We start from the raw sequence: 14,762 nt of genomic DNA on the forward strand, positions 1-14,762 counted from the left end.
CATCACGCACTGACTTTAATCAACAAGTCAATTTGGTGGAAAATGTGCATATTTTCTTTGTGTGTTTTAGAATATTTGCATGAAAATCTGTCTCCAATTGGATGGATACCTAGCTATTGACATGGACTTTTCTTTCCTTGCAGAATGACCCATCTATATTTCCACCATGAATATGTTTTATCTCAAGGAACATGGTCTTTAGATAATTGCATTTTATAATTGCAAACGTCAAAGCATAGCTTAGTATAGTAAACCCAGACTATTGCCATGTTACATGCTGCAGTCAGCCTTATTGTGAAACAGTTTTTTGAGTCATGTGATTTCTAGTCTCACCTCAAATGGGACAAACCAAACGCCGAATGCTTGTCTGCTCTGCGAGACAAGCGATTTGCCATAAAGTGCCCATGCGGCCGAAATATCTCTTTGGGAATTGCATTAGGCTACTTACTGTACACTAGGGGCGGATTTTGACCTCGCAACTCTCAAAACATCACTAATCAGCGGATGACATTCAGGCATAGACCGCTGCTGGATTTATTTCCCGAAATTAATTCCGCTATTGAACCGAAAACGTCAAAACAGCAAGAAAATTGTCTGGCTAGAATAAGACTAGAGCTTAAAAGTATTCTGGTATGACGGTTAAAATGCGGGTTGGCATTGAATCACTGCACTAGCGTAGCAATTTATTGTAGCTATGCAGGCCTTAATACTGCATTTGCCCACAGATTCCATCCACCAGTACTACATGACATTATCCACGAGCGTGTCTGTGTAGTCTATTGCAGTCATTTTTGTTTATAGGATTTTTACGGGACAAAACTTGTGGGACTCTAATGTTGACAACTAAGCTGCTTTGGGAGATCTATTATATCGGCCAAATATTATCGACGCGATACGGTGAGTATTGCATGTGTGTTATGACATTTTGTATCGAACGGGTATGTTTTTCTGTGATGCAGTGATGCGAGTTGCGGTAAATAAAGCGGTTCCCCCATAACACGCATGCGTCCTAACAGGTGTAAATTGCACGATATGCAAAGGCATCTGAAGTAGCCCTATGCATGGTACAAAAGTCCCTCATGTTCGTGTAAACCCCTCGCTATTTCGATGAATACAGTGCATGCAAGGATGGAGAATTTTAGGCTAAATTAAATCATATGAAGGTTTAAGTTATAATTATAGGGCTTTGATAAGCATCCTTTTTCTACTTGAAGAATACACCACATGTGCAGATAAACAAATTGAATAATATTTGTTCATGTCTATTCTATTTGCTTCATATGTATACTGTACCACTTCTTGGTCACAACATGGGCTGGATAACTAGCCTGGACACCAGGGTTGGGCTCAATTCGAATTGAAGGCAGTGTATCGAGTGTATCCAGTAAACATCTTGCAAATATTTGATTCTTACAAGCAAAAACGTATTATTTGCAAATAGCAAAAATAAGGACAAACATGGGTCAACTACAGATGCAGTTAGATATTATGCTTAAGTCAGTGATGGCAAACAGAATGTGAAAGGATAGTTCAACAAAAAAACACATCTAATTTCATGCATACCTAAAGTAATGTATCGATAGGTGGGATGTTCTGTCATGTTGCTTATTCTTATCCAAACCTTTCAAATCTGCATTAGTGCCTAACAGGTGTTTCTGGACAGGGCTATAGCTTTTTCAAACCAAGCTGCAGCCCTGTCCAGAAGCAAACATCCTCTAGCTCCTACATCTAGGTAGTTATGAAACAATATCAGATGGAATGCTGGCGCTATTGCCTCTAGCTCTTGTATGATCCCTGAAGTAGGTTTGTAGAGCACTTTGGGTTGGGATTTACTTGTCTTAATACAGGGCTTCTTGTTTAATACATAAGTAGGAGCTATTGTCTGCATCCCAAATGGCACCCTATTCCCCATATATTTCCGTATGGGTCCTGGTCAAAAGTAGAGAACTTCAAAGGGAATAGGGTGCCATTTGGGACACAGATACAGTATTAATGGGAGGTATAATTCTTCCTGCTCATTGTTTCCATGGCACATCTGATATCTGACTACATTGTCAGACAGGAGGAGGATAACCATCTTTCAAGAAAAATGTGGCTGGTTGGACCCAGAAAATATTATAGAATATAAAATATTATGTGTTATATCTTTATGTATCTTTATGGATTAGAAACACTAAAGTGCTAGTCCATAGCCAACTCTTAGAGAAGAGGATGAGAATAGCTTTACCGGTAACACTTCCATTATTTTTGCTCTTATACCTGTGTATTAACACTGTAATTACTCCAATAACAACATTGTAGTAACATATTATTTTAGTAATGGAGATGGAGTTCAATGTAGAATAAAGTGCAATTACAGTGTTATTACACTCCTATAAGAGCAACCTAAGGTTTTGTAATGTGCTTCTGGGTTACCTACCTGTAGGCTATTAGGCCTATTACTTGGCCGAGGCCTAATCCTACTTCATATGGAATTAATTCTGTGGATTCCTGGAAAACATAATGACTCGGCAGCATCACACACAGCTCAGCAACAAGATCAACAATCTGTCCTTTTATTTTTTTATTTTTTTATTTTATTTATTTCACCTTTATTTAACGAGGTAGGCAAGTTGAGAACAAGTTCTCATTTAAAACTGCGACCTGGCCAAGATAAAGCAAAGCAGTTCGACACATATAACAACACAGAGTTACACATGGAGTAAAACAAACATACAGTCAATAATACAGTAGAAAAATAAGTCTATATACAATGTGAGCAAATGAGGTGAGATAAGGGAGGTAAAGGCAATACATAGGCCATGGTGGCGAAGTAAATGCAATATAGCAATTAAAACACTGGAATGGTAGATTTAACAGTAGATGAGTGTGCAAAGTAGAAATACTGGGGTGCAAAGGAGCAAAATAAATAAATGCAATAGGGGAAGAGGTAGTTGTTTGGGCTATTTATAGATGGGCTATGTACAGGTGCAGTGATCTGTGAGCTGCTCTGACATCTGGTGCTTAAAGCTTGTGAGGGAGATAAGTGTTTCCAGTTTCAGAGATGTGTGTAGTTCGTTCCAGTCATTGGCAGCAGAGAACTGGAAGGAGAGGCGGCCAAAGGAGGAATTGGCTTTGGGGGTGACAAGTGAGATATACCTGCTGGAACGCGTTCTACGGGTGGGTGCAGCTATGGTGACCAGCGAGCAGAGATAAGGCGGCACTTTACCTAGCAGGGTCTTGTAGATGACCTGGAGCCAGTGGGTTTGGCGACGTGTATGAAGCGAGGGCCAGCCAACGAGAGCGTCCAGGTCGCAGTGGTGGGCAGTATATGGGGCTTTGGTGACAAAACGGATGGCACTGTGATAGACTGCATCCAATTTGTTGAGTAGAGTGTTGGAGGCTATTTTGTAAATGACATCGCCAAAGTCGAGGATCGGTAGGATGGTCAGTTTTACAAGGGTATGTTTGGCAGCATGAGTGAAGGATGCTTTGTTGCGAAATAGGAAGCAAATTCTAGATTTAGCTTTGGATTGGAGATGTTTTATGTGAGTCTGGAAGGAGAGTTTACAGTCTAACCAGACACCTAGGTATTTATAGTTGTCCACATATTAAGTCAAAACCGTCCAGAATAGTGATGCTGGATGGGCAGGCAGGTGCAGGCAGCGATCGGTTGAAGAGCATGCATTTAGTTTTACTTGCATTTAAGAGCAGTTGGAGGCCATGGAAGGAGAGTTGTATGGCATTGAAGCTCGTCTGGAGGGTTGTTAACACAGTGCCCAAAGAGGGGCCAGAAGTATACAGAATGGTGTAGTCTGCATAGAGGTGGATCAGAGACTCACCAGCAGCAAGAGCGACATCATTGATATATACAGAGAAGAGAGTCGCCCCACGAATTGAACCCTGTGGCACCCCCATAGAGACTGCCAGAGGCCCGGACAACAGGCCCTCAGATTTGACACACTGAACTCTGTCGGAGAAGTAGTTGGTGAACCAGTCGAGGTAATCATTTGAGAAACCAAGGCTGTTGAGTCTGCCGATGAGGATTTGGTGATTGACAGAGTCGAAAGCCTTGGCCAGGTCAATGAATACAGATGCACAGTACTGTTTCTTATTGATGGCGGTTAAGATATCGTTTAGGACCTTGAGCGTGGCTGAGGTGCACCCATGACCAGCTCTGAAACCAGATTGCATAGTGGAGAAGGTACGGTGGGATTCGAAATGGTCGGTGATCTGTTTGTTAACTTGGCTTTCGAAGACCTAAGAAAGGCAGGGTAGGCTAGATATAGGTCTGTAGCAGTTTGGGTCAAGAGTGTCCCCCCCTTTGAAGAGAGGGATGACCGCAGCTGCTTTCCAATCTTTGGGAATCTCAGACGACACGAAAGAGAGGTTGAAAAGGCTAGTAATAGGGGTTGCAACAATATCGGCAGATAATTTTAGAAAGAAAGGGTCCAGATTGTCTAGCCCAGCTGATTTGTGGGGGTCCAGAATTTGCAGCTCTTTCAGAACATCAGCTGACTGGATTTAGGAGAAGGAGAAATGGGGAAGGCTTGGGCGAGTTGCTGTGGGGGGTGCAGTGCTGTTGACCGGGGTAGGGGTGGCCAGGTGGAAAGCATGGCCAGCCGTAGTAAAATGCTTATTGAAATTCTCAATTATAGTGGATTTATCAGTGGTGACAGAGTTTCCTATCCTCAGTGTAGTGGGCAGCTGGGAGGAGGTGTTCTTATTCTCCATGGACTTTACAATGTCCCAGAGCTTTTTTGAGTTTGTGTTGCAAGAAGCAAATTTCTGCTTGAAAAAGCTAGCCTTGGCTTTTCTAACTGCCTGTGTATATTGGTTTCTAACTTCCCTAAAAAGTAGCATTTCACAGGGGCTATTCGTTGCTAATGCAGAACGCCACAGGATGTTTTTGTGTTGGTTAAGGGCAGTCAGGTCTGGAGAGAACCAAAAACTATATCTGTTTCTGGTTCTAAATTTATTGAATGGAGCATGCTTATTTAAGATGGTGAGGAAGGCATTTAAAAAAAATAACCAGGCATCCTCTATTGACGGGATGAGGTCGATATCCTTCCAGGATACCCGGGCCAGGTCGATTAGAAAGGCCTGCTCACTGAAGTGTTTCAGGGAGTGTTTGATAGTGATGAGTGGAGGTCGTTTGACGGCAGACCCATTACGGATGCAGGCAATGAGGCAGTGATCGCTGAGATCTTGGTTGAAAACAGCAGAGGTGTATTTAGAGGGCAAGTTGGTTAGGATGATATCTATGAGGGTGCCCGTGTTTACGGCATTGGCGTTGTACCTGGTAGGTTCATTGATAATTTGTGTGAGATTGAGGGCATCAAGCTTAGATTGTAGGATGGCCGGGGTGTTAAGTATGTCACAGTTTAGGTCACCTAGCAGCACGAGCTCTGAAGATAGATGGGGAGCAATCAGTTCACATATGGTATCCAGAGCACAGCTGGGGGCAGAGGGTTGTCTATAGCAGGCGGCAACGGTGAGAGACTTGTTTTTAGAGAGGTGGATTTTTAAAAGTAGAAGTTCAAATTGTTTGGGTGCAGACCTGGATAATAGGACAGAACTCTGCAGGCTATCTCTGCAGTAGATTGCAACACCGCCCCCTTTGGCCGTTCTATTTTGTCTGAATATTTTGTAGTTAGGGATGGAGATTTCAGAGTTATTGGTGGTCTTCCTAAGCCAGGATTCAGACACAGCTAAGACATCTGGGTTGGCAGAGTGTGCTAAAGCAGTGAATAAAACAAACTTAGGGAGGAGGCTTCTAATGTTAACATGCATGAAACCAAGGCTTTTACGATTACAGAAGTCATCAAAAGAGAGCTCCTGGGGAATAGGAGTGGAGCTAGGCACTGCAGGGCCTGGATTCACCTCTACATCGCCAGAGGGACAGAGGAGGGATAGGATAAGGGTACGGCTAAAAGCCATGAGAATTGGACGTCTAGGACGTCCGGAACAGAGAGTAAAAGGAGCAGGTTTCTGGGGGCGATAAAATAGATTCAAGGTATAGTTAGGTACAGTCCTGTCTGTAATGTTTGGGTGAATTTGAATTAAAGGCAGTCAATTCAGGAAGTGATTTAAATAAAAAATAAAAACAGTGATTAAAAAGATAAAATAATACACTATATATACAAAAGTATGTGGACACCCCTTCAAATTAGTGGATTCAGCTACTTCATCCACACCCGTTGCTGACAGATGTATAAAATCGAGCAGACAGGGATGCAATCTCCATAGACAAACATTGGCAGTAGAACTTCTTGTCGTGATGTCTGTTTTGTCCAATATTTTAATTTTATTCATTTTATTTTTAATCCCAGCCCCAGTCCCCACAGGAGGCCTTTTGGTAGGCTGTCAGTGTAAATAAGAATTTGTTCTTAACTGACTTCCTAGTTAAATTAAGGTTAAATAAAAATAAATAAATAAAAATGGCCTTACTGAAGAGCTCAGTGACTTTCAACGTGGCACCGTCATAGGATGCCACCTTTCTAACAAATCAGTTCGTCAAATTTCTTTCCTGCTAGAGCTGCCCCGGTCAACTGTAAGTGCTGTTATTGTGAAGTGGAAACATCTAGGAGCAACAACGTCTCAGCAGCGAAGTGGTAGCCACACGAGCTCAAAGAATGGGACCTCTGAGTGTTGAAGTCCTCCATTGCAATTCTCACCACCGAGTTCCAAACTGCCTCTGGAAGCAACATCAGCACAGAACTGTTCGTCAGGAGCTTCATGAAATGGGTTTCCATGGCCAAGCAGCTGCACACAAGCCTAAGATCACTATTGCACATGAGTGGTGTAAAGCCATTGGACCCTGGAGCAGTGGAAACGCGTTCTCTGGAGTGATGAATCACGCTTCACCATCTGGCAGTCTGACGGATGAATCTGGCTCTAATCGCCCAACATCAGTGCCCGACCTCACTAATGCTCTTGTGGCTGAATGGAATCAAGTCCCCGCAGCAATTTTCCAACATCTAGTTGAAAGCCTTTCCAGAAGAGGCTGTTATAGCAGGAAAGAGGGGACCAACTCCATATTGATGCCCATGATTTGTTCGACGAGCAGGTGTCCACATACTTTTGGTCATGTAGTGTATCTTCTACTTTTCAGTTTATTGAGAAGTCATTGTATATAGATGCCCTTTTTTCAATTATTCGATTGGAATGTCAGTTTACTTCCAGAATCGACTGACTTCCATTCATATTGACCCCAACCCTGCAGGGAGCCTCATTGGCCTAGTTAGCAAACTATATGTGCTGTTTTGGTATGGGGAGTATCCAGACTTTCACACAGTCCTAATGTGATTCAATAATTTGATGAAATGCCAGGGTGTACTGTATTTTTCAGTGCTGTGACAACCCGTGACTTGAAAAGCAGCTAATGCCTGTGAACTGACTGTTGATTCAGTGCCCAAGTAACCTATACAGTTCAAACATTGTCCACCCAGCTCACGTCAATCACAACACAGAGAAGCCATTGCAACTGTAGGCCTAGTCTCTATGGTCACTAGTCACTAGTCTCTAGTATCTAGTATCAATAGTCACTTATATAACTATCATCATCTAGATTCTATTTAGGTGTATGTAAAATAAAATCATAACACTTTGAGAAGGTCATAAACAATGTATTAAGACATAGGATAAAACAATGGCAGTAAGGCAACATAATAGCAGGGGCGATTCTAAGATGTATTTTTATGGGGGGCCAGAGCGGGGACCAAGCACCAGTAAGGGGTGGCCATGGGAAATCAGGAAATTGTATCACAAATAGCATTGACAATTGGCTTAAACTATGATGCATTTTACTGAAAAACTGTTTCAACTGTTAATTTGTATCTGTCCCTAATCTGTTCAAAAAATCTATTTGAAAATGAACACAGGGAAAATATTAAAGTTAGATACATGTGAACCTAAGTGGTAACCCACTGGTATTAAATATTAGGGCAATGCAACGGTAACAGAGTGACATTGAGAAACATATTTTTCACTTTAAAATGTATGTCAAACAAAAACCAATGATTACTACTTTTAACAATTCCTGCAGTTTTTTTTTTACAAAAGCACATTTATTTTAAGAACAGAGCCGATGCAAAGTTTGGTAACAGAATGATGCTTTGTGCTGTTTGTGCTGTCATTGCCCAAAGTTTTTTTTAAAGCCAGTGATTTGTCCCATCTCTCTTCCTCTCTTTAGACTTGGTCCCATTGTCATTCAATGTACAATAGTGCTATTCCAAAGCTTCCCTATGGATGAGCCTGGGAATGACTTCAATGGATCTCTTTGGAAGTGCGAGGCAGGGATGTAATGGATTGGTCCCATGGCCTGCCAGCTCCCTCTTCCCAGTATGTCCAGCTGTGGCAAATCTCCCCCACTCTCCGGAGAAGGTAAACAACAGCTCCCATCACTAAGTCACTAAATCCTTCCTAAACCAATGTATGATCATAACCAGTGGCCAAGTGCTATTTCCTCTCAAAGATGTGCATGGACACATAAGGACTTACCCCTCAGGATGTATTGTATGATTAAAGTATTCTCTATGGATATATCCCATAACAGCGGTCTTAAACTCCTGTTCCAGGAGCCACATTTGTATATCCAATTGCTAGTAGAACAAAAAAAACAACTGGTGACTACTCTCCCTCCAGGGGCAGGCTCTAACTCTCTGGCATGGGTCAAACTCTTCAAAAAGCCTGGAGGTGTTGGTGGTGGTGGGGGTCTGGGGAAGTCCTATCAGCCTGGGAGCATGTTGTCTCTGGCTCTCACCAAAGGCCTGCTGAACGAACCAGGCCAGAATAGCTGCTTCCTCAACAGTGCCGTACAGGTGAATGCTAAACCTTGTCAATATGCAGGTTTATGCAATAGTTTAAACATAGCTTATTTCCTATGCTTCCATATTTCCTATGCTTATTTCCTATGCTAAGTGGCAAGATTACTACTAAATTAAGATGTATCCATGTTTTTTTCATGTAGGACCTAGGTCTGCTTTTCATGTAGAACTTCATGTAGGACTAATACAGTAATAACATTTTATGTTACAGATATTGTTGGATTAATACACATATATATATGATTTGAATATGACCAGTGCAATGCTGTCATTTCACCTGAACAGGTGCTATGGCAGTTGGACATTTTCAGGAGGAGTTTGAGACAGCTTCCTGGTCATTTTTGTCTAGGGGATGCCTGCATTTTCTGCGCTTTAAAGGTTTGTATATAATATCATCATCACAATACATCACAATACCTAGTTTAATGACTTATTCAAGAGATCACAAGATGTCCAAGTTCACCATACCTATCATTAAAATGTAGAATAGTTATTTAGTTTCTATTTAAACAAAAATAGCCATTGATATTTGTAGATATTTTAAACCCACCCACTGGGAACACACTGGTTGAATCAATATTGTTTCCACGTCATTTCAATAAAATAACGTTTATCCAACATGAAATAGATGTTAAATTGACGTCTGTGCCTAGTGGGCAGTGTTCCAGACCTAGAATTAAGACTAATCCTGGACTGCATTGAACATTCTTTCTGGGTCCAGGAAACCGGCCCTTAGTGACTTGATAAATAAGGCAACTTACAGTGCTAAGTAATTCTCTACGATGCATTTTCCCCCTGCAGAGTATTTTCAGCCAGTTCCAGGAGAGCCGAGAGCGAGCGTTGCCTTCAGATAGCCTGCGCCACGCCCTTGCCGAAACCTTTAAGGACGAGCAACGCTTCCAACTAGGCCACATGGACGACGCTGCAGAGTGCTTTGTAAGTCAGAACTGTAGCGCTTTCTTTTTTAGCGATCGCAATGTCATATCAGCCTTTTTTATTGAACTAAAGTAGTTTCCCAAAACTCTCCTTTGGTACCTCTTAAATTTGCTAAATTCCAGTAACTTTCCCAAAAGTAATTTTGCAACCCTAACCCAGCCTACTGTATGTATTCCAGTACAAATACATCTGATTCAACTAGTCACTTAACCAGTTAAGTCAGCTGTGATAGTTCTGGAATAAATCAAATAAGTGGAAACGGCTGGGGGTACTTTAAGGAGAGGTTTGGGAAACACTGAGCTAAAGGAACAGAAGCTAGGAGGTCAGAGGGTATTTTCTGCTTAGCACAGACAAGGTTATACCTCCAACTGAGATATTTAAGGATTCTCCCAGAGCCGTCCAATGGCACCATCTTAGCTGAAGACCATAACAACCCTATTCAACCAAAAGGGAAGTCAGGAAGACGCAGGGTATGACAAGATTACATTTCTTCTATGCTGCAAAAAATAAGTTTCGAATTTTGAGCAGTTGAGTTTATTTTTGGTAAACTCAGTTAACATTGTTTCATTGATTACATAGTTGAAATGTGAATTATTGCACAGTACATTAATAGTTCACCACTGAATCAGGATTAAAGTACTTGTTTAATATTTCTGAATGCTTACTTTACATGTAAGCTTTTTCGGCTAACATTAGCATGGCCATTGATAGTCATTAAAATTCAACATAATATATCAGTGAACAATCATTTTAAATGGATAGTGCGAGATAAATTATTTAATATACACTGAGTGTACCAAACATTAGGAAAACCTGCTCTTTCCATGACATAGACTGACCAGGTGAAAACTATGATCCCTTATTGATGTCACCACTTCAATCAGTGTAGATAAAGGGGAGGAGACAGGTTAAAGAAGCCTTGAGACAATTGGGACATGGATTGTGTATGTATTTGCATTTGTTTTTATTAGGAATCCCCATTAGCTGTTGCAAAGGGGTCTTCCTGGGGTCCAAACACATTACAGCACTTACATTACACATAGATAAAACAGTACATCATATAACATTATACCACCACTACATATCTACAATACAAAATGTATAATACCACCATACAACAATATTACAATGTACGTGTGTGTGGAGTGCGTGTGCTAGTGCCTGTGTGCGTTTGCGTGTGTCTGTAGCTATGTGTGTGTGTGTCTCTTCACAGTACCCTCTGTTCCATAAGATGTTTTTTTATCTTTAAAAAAAAATCTGATTCTACTGCTTGCATCAGTTACCTGATGTGGAATATAGTTCCATGTAGTCATGGCTCTATGTAGTACTGTGCACCTCCCATAGTCTGTTCTGGGCTTGGGGATTGTGAAGACAGCTCTTGTGAGGTATGCATGGGTGTCCGAGCTTTGTGCTACTGTAGTAGTTTAAACAGCTCGGTGCATTCAGCTTGTCAACACCTCTTACAAAAACAAGTAGTGATGAAGTCAATCTCTCCTCCACTTTGAGCCATGAGAGATTGACATGCATATCATTAATGTTAGCTCCCCGTGTACATTTAAGGGCCAGCCGTGCTGCCCTGTTCTGAGCCAATTGTAATTTTCCCTCTTTGTGGCACCTGACCACACGACTGAACAGTAGTCCAGGTGCGACAAAACTATGGCCTGTAGGACCTGCCTTGTGGATAGTATTGTTTAGAAGGCAGAGCAACGCTTCATTATGGACAGATGTGTCCCATTCAGAGGGTGATTGGCCAAGACAAAAGATTGAAGTGCCTTTGAATGGTCTATGATAGTAGGTGCCAGGCGCACCGGTTTGAGTGTGTCAATAACTGCAACACTGCTAGGTTTTTCACGCTCAACAGTTTGCCGTGTGTATCAAGAATGGTCCACCACCCAAAGGACATCCAGCTAACTTGATACAACTGTGGAAAGAATTGGAGTCAACATGGACCATCATCCCTGTGGAATGCTTTTGACACCTTATAGTCCATGCTCTGACGAATTGAGACATGGACTACAAAGTGCAACTCAATATTAGGAAGGTGTTCTTAACATTTTGTACACTCAGTGTACACTGTTATGTTTTTACTCACAGATATGTGTATCAGGATAGTTTGGACTACATATGCTAAGGATGTAATGGAAAACTCTTAACAGTAACTGACTTCAGATGTCTGACCTCATTTTGTTTAATTCTTGGTGCACAAGGAGAACATTCTGGAGAGAATTCACCTGCACATAGTTTCTGACACAGCGACTGAGGCCTGCACATCCAAGTCCTGCATTACCCACCAGAAGTTTGCCATGACACTTTATGAACAGGTAATGTGATGTATTTATTCCACTGTTGATTGGGAAGAGGGAAAATGAGAGACATAGACTATTGGATAACACTCTACTTAAGGGATATAGGTATAATGCATTATGTTACGCTCATAATGCATTATAAGCCTTGCCATCAGTATTTATGAAGTGTTCATAATGTGTTATCATCTTATAATGAAACAGCTATTTTCAGCCATTTTCAGTTGATATATTTCCACATAAAAAGACGTAGCATTTTATACGTTCCTTTATAAAACATTTATAAGGACTTATACATGCTTGTAACAAGTAATAATACACGATAACTGCATGCCTTAAGTAAAGTGTTACCCAATAGTGACATACTCGCTAACAACAAAAATAATATAAAACCAAGTCAATTCAATATATCTTTATTGTCCCCGAAGGGCAATTCTTACGCCGCCTAAGAAAGACATACATGCATAAATAAAAGCATACACACAGCAAACATACACAGCTAATGGAAGATTTAAAAAAAGCATAAATTAGATTTTGTGAAATATACTGTATATAGATAACCCGAATGCCAATCTGATAAGGCCTATACACATATCATCGGATTTCCAATTTCAACTTTCTCTATAGTTATTCTGTTATTTTAATTTGACATGAAACTTGTTTTTCTCCCCCTGCAGTTTGTATGTCGTAGTTGTGGCGCCTCCTCGGACCCCCTTCCTTTCACAGAGCTTGTGCATTATGTCTCCACCACAGCCCTATGGTAAGTACTTCCTCTAAGAAACTTGTCAAACTGAACTGAATCTTTGCTCTAAGCCAAAATTGGATTCTCTGGTGAGATGGCGCTGCAGTGGATAGCTGCCGTCTTACGGGCTCCTAATATTTTGTGTTTTTTTACGCTGATCTTAACTTATTTCCACCATCATTTCCTGTGACCGAAAACAGCTTCTGGACATCAGAACAGCGATCACTAACCTCGATTTGGATGAAGATTTCTACTACAACGAGTCGGCAACTCTGGACATTATGCTTACCCCGAACCAGGCCCTGATCGCCGGGACTCGAAAGAGAAGAGGCGGTGAAAGAGAGGCAAGCGAGGCAGAGTCATGATTAGGCTATGTCAGCGAGCATCTAGAACGTCATTGCCCTCTGTTTTGTAGGCGAACGCACAATCACTAGAGAACAAACTGGACTAGCTCCGTTCGAGACTATCCTATCAATGGAACCTGAAGAACCGTAATATCCTATGTTTCTCGAAGTCGTGACTGAACAAGAACTTGGATAATATACACCTCGCTGGCTTTTCCATGCACCATCAAGATCGGACGGCAGCTTCGGGTAAGATGAGAGGGGGAGGGGTGTGTCTCTTTATTAACAACAGCTGGTGCTTAATCTCTAATGTTAAGAAAGTGTCAGATTTTTGCTCACCTGAGTTAGAATACCTCATGATAAGCTGCACACCATACTATTTACCAAGAGTGTTATCATCTAGATTTTTCATAGCTGTCTATTTACCACCACAAACTGATGTTGGCACTATGACCACACTCAACGAGGTGTATAGGGCCATAAGCAAACAAGAAAATGCTCATCCAGAGGGGGCACTTTTTGTTTTAACTCATTTTTACCATCATGTCACCCGTGCAACTAGAGGCAACACAACTCTAGATCAACTTTACTCTACACACAGTAATCCGTACAAGGCGTTTCCTTCACCCTCCCTTTGGCAAATCTGACCATAACTCTATCCTCCTGATTCCTGCTTTCAATACGGAAGTGGTCTGATGAAGTGAATGCTAAGCTACAGAACTGTTTTGCTAGGACAGACTGGAATATCTTCCGGGATTCATCTGATAACATTGAGGAGTTTACCACATCAGTCACTGGCTTCATTAATTATTGCCTCGAAGACATCGTCCCCACAGTGGCCTGTACATATCCCAACCAGAAGCCATGGATTAAGGGCAACATCCTCACTGATCAAAAGGCTAGAGCTGCTGCTTTCAAGGAGCAAGATACTAATCCGGACGCTTATAAGAAATCCCACTAAGACCTTCTAGGAGCCATCAAACAGGCAAAACGTCAATACTGGACTAATATCGAATCCTACTACGCTGGCCCTGACACTCGTCGAATGTAGCAAGGCTTGCAAATTATCACAGATTACAAAGGGAAACCCAGCCTCGAGCTGCCCAGTGACACAAGCCTAGCAGACAAGCTAAATGCCTTCTATGCACGCTGCTAGGCAAGCAACACTGAACCATGCATGAGAGCAGAAGTAGTTCTGGACAACTGTGTGATCTCACTCTCCGCAGCTGATGTGAGTAAAACCTTTAAACAGGTTAACATTTACAAGGTCGCGGGGCCAGATGGATTACCAGGATGCTTAGTCAGAGCATGTTCTGACCAGCTGGCTGGTGTTTTCACTGACATCAACCTCTCCCTGACCCAGTCTGTAATAAATTCATGTTTCAAGCAGACATATATTCCCTGTGCCCAAGAACGCCAAGGTAACCTGTCTAAATGGCTATCCCGCCGTAGCACTCACATCTGTAGCCATGAAATGCTTTGAAAGGCTGGTCATGGCTCATATCAACACCATCATCCCAGGCACCCTGGACCCAGCCCAATTCACATACCACCCCAACAAATCCACAGATGACGCAATCTTTATTGCATTCAACACTGCCCTCTCCCACCTGGAAAAGAGGAACATCTA

The 14,762-nt window shown here is 41.8% G+C and overlaps 1 protein-coding gene across 2 annotated transcripts in view; it reads left to right on the forward strand.

Moving 5' to 3' along the window:
* Positions 1 to 360: 360 nt before the first annotated feature.
* Positions 361 to 14,762, forward strand: part of usp53b (ubiquitin specific peptidase 53b) — a 60,262-nt gene continuing 45,860 nt past the window's right edge. For both annotated transcript variants that reach the window (XM_014195558.3, XM_014195559.3), the window contains exons 1-7: positions 361 to 897; positions 8,174 to 8,364; positions 8,626 to 8,801; positions 9,093 to 9,185; positions 9,609 to 9,743; positions 11,951 to 12,064; positions 12,724 to 12,806. In XM_014195558.3, the coding sequence (XP_014051033.3) occupies positions 8,298 to 8,364; positions 8,626 to 8,801; positions 9,093 to 9,185; positions 9,609 to 9,743; positions 11,951 to 12,064; positions 12,724 to 12,806 (668 nt within the window). In that variant the 5' untranslated portion in view covers positions 361 to 897; positions 8,174 to 8,297. The remainder of the gene's footprint in view (positions 898 to 8,173; positions 8,365 to 8,625; positions 8,802 to 9,092; positions 9,186 to 9,608; positions 9,744 to 11,950; positions 12,065 to 12,723; positions 12,807 to 14,762) is intronic.

The sequence above is a fragment of the Salmo salar genome, chromosome 04 (genome assembly GCF_965601325.2).
Source record: "Salmo salar chromosome 04, fSalSal1, whole genome shotgun sequence".
NCBI lineage: Eukaryota > Metazoa > Chordata > Actinopteri > Salmoniformes > Salmonidae > Salmo > Salmo salar.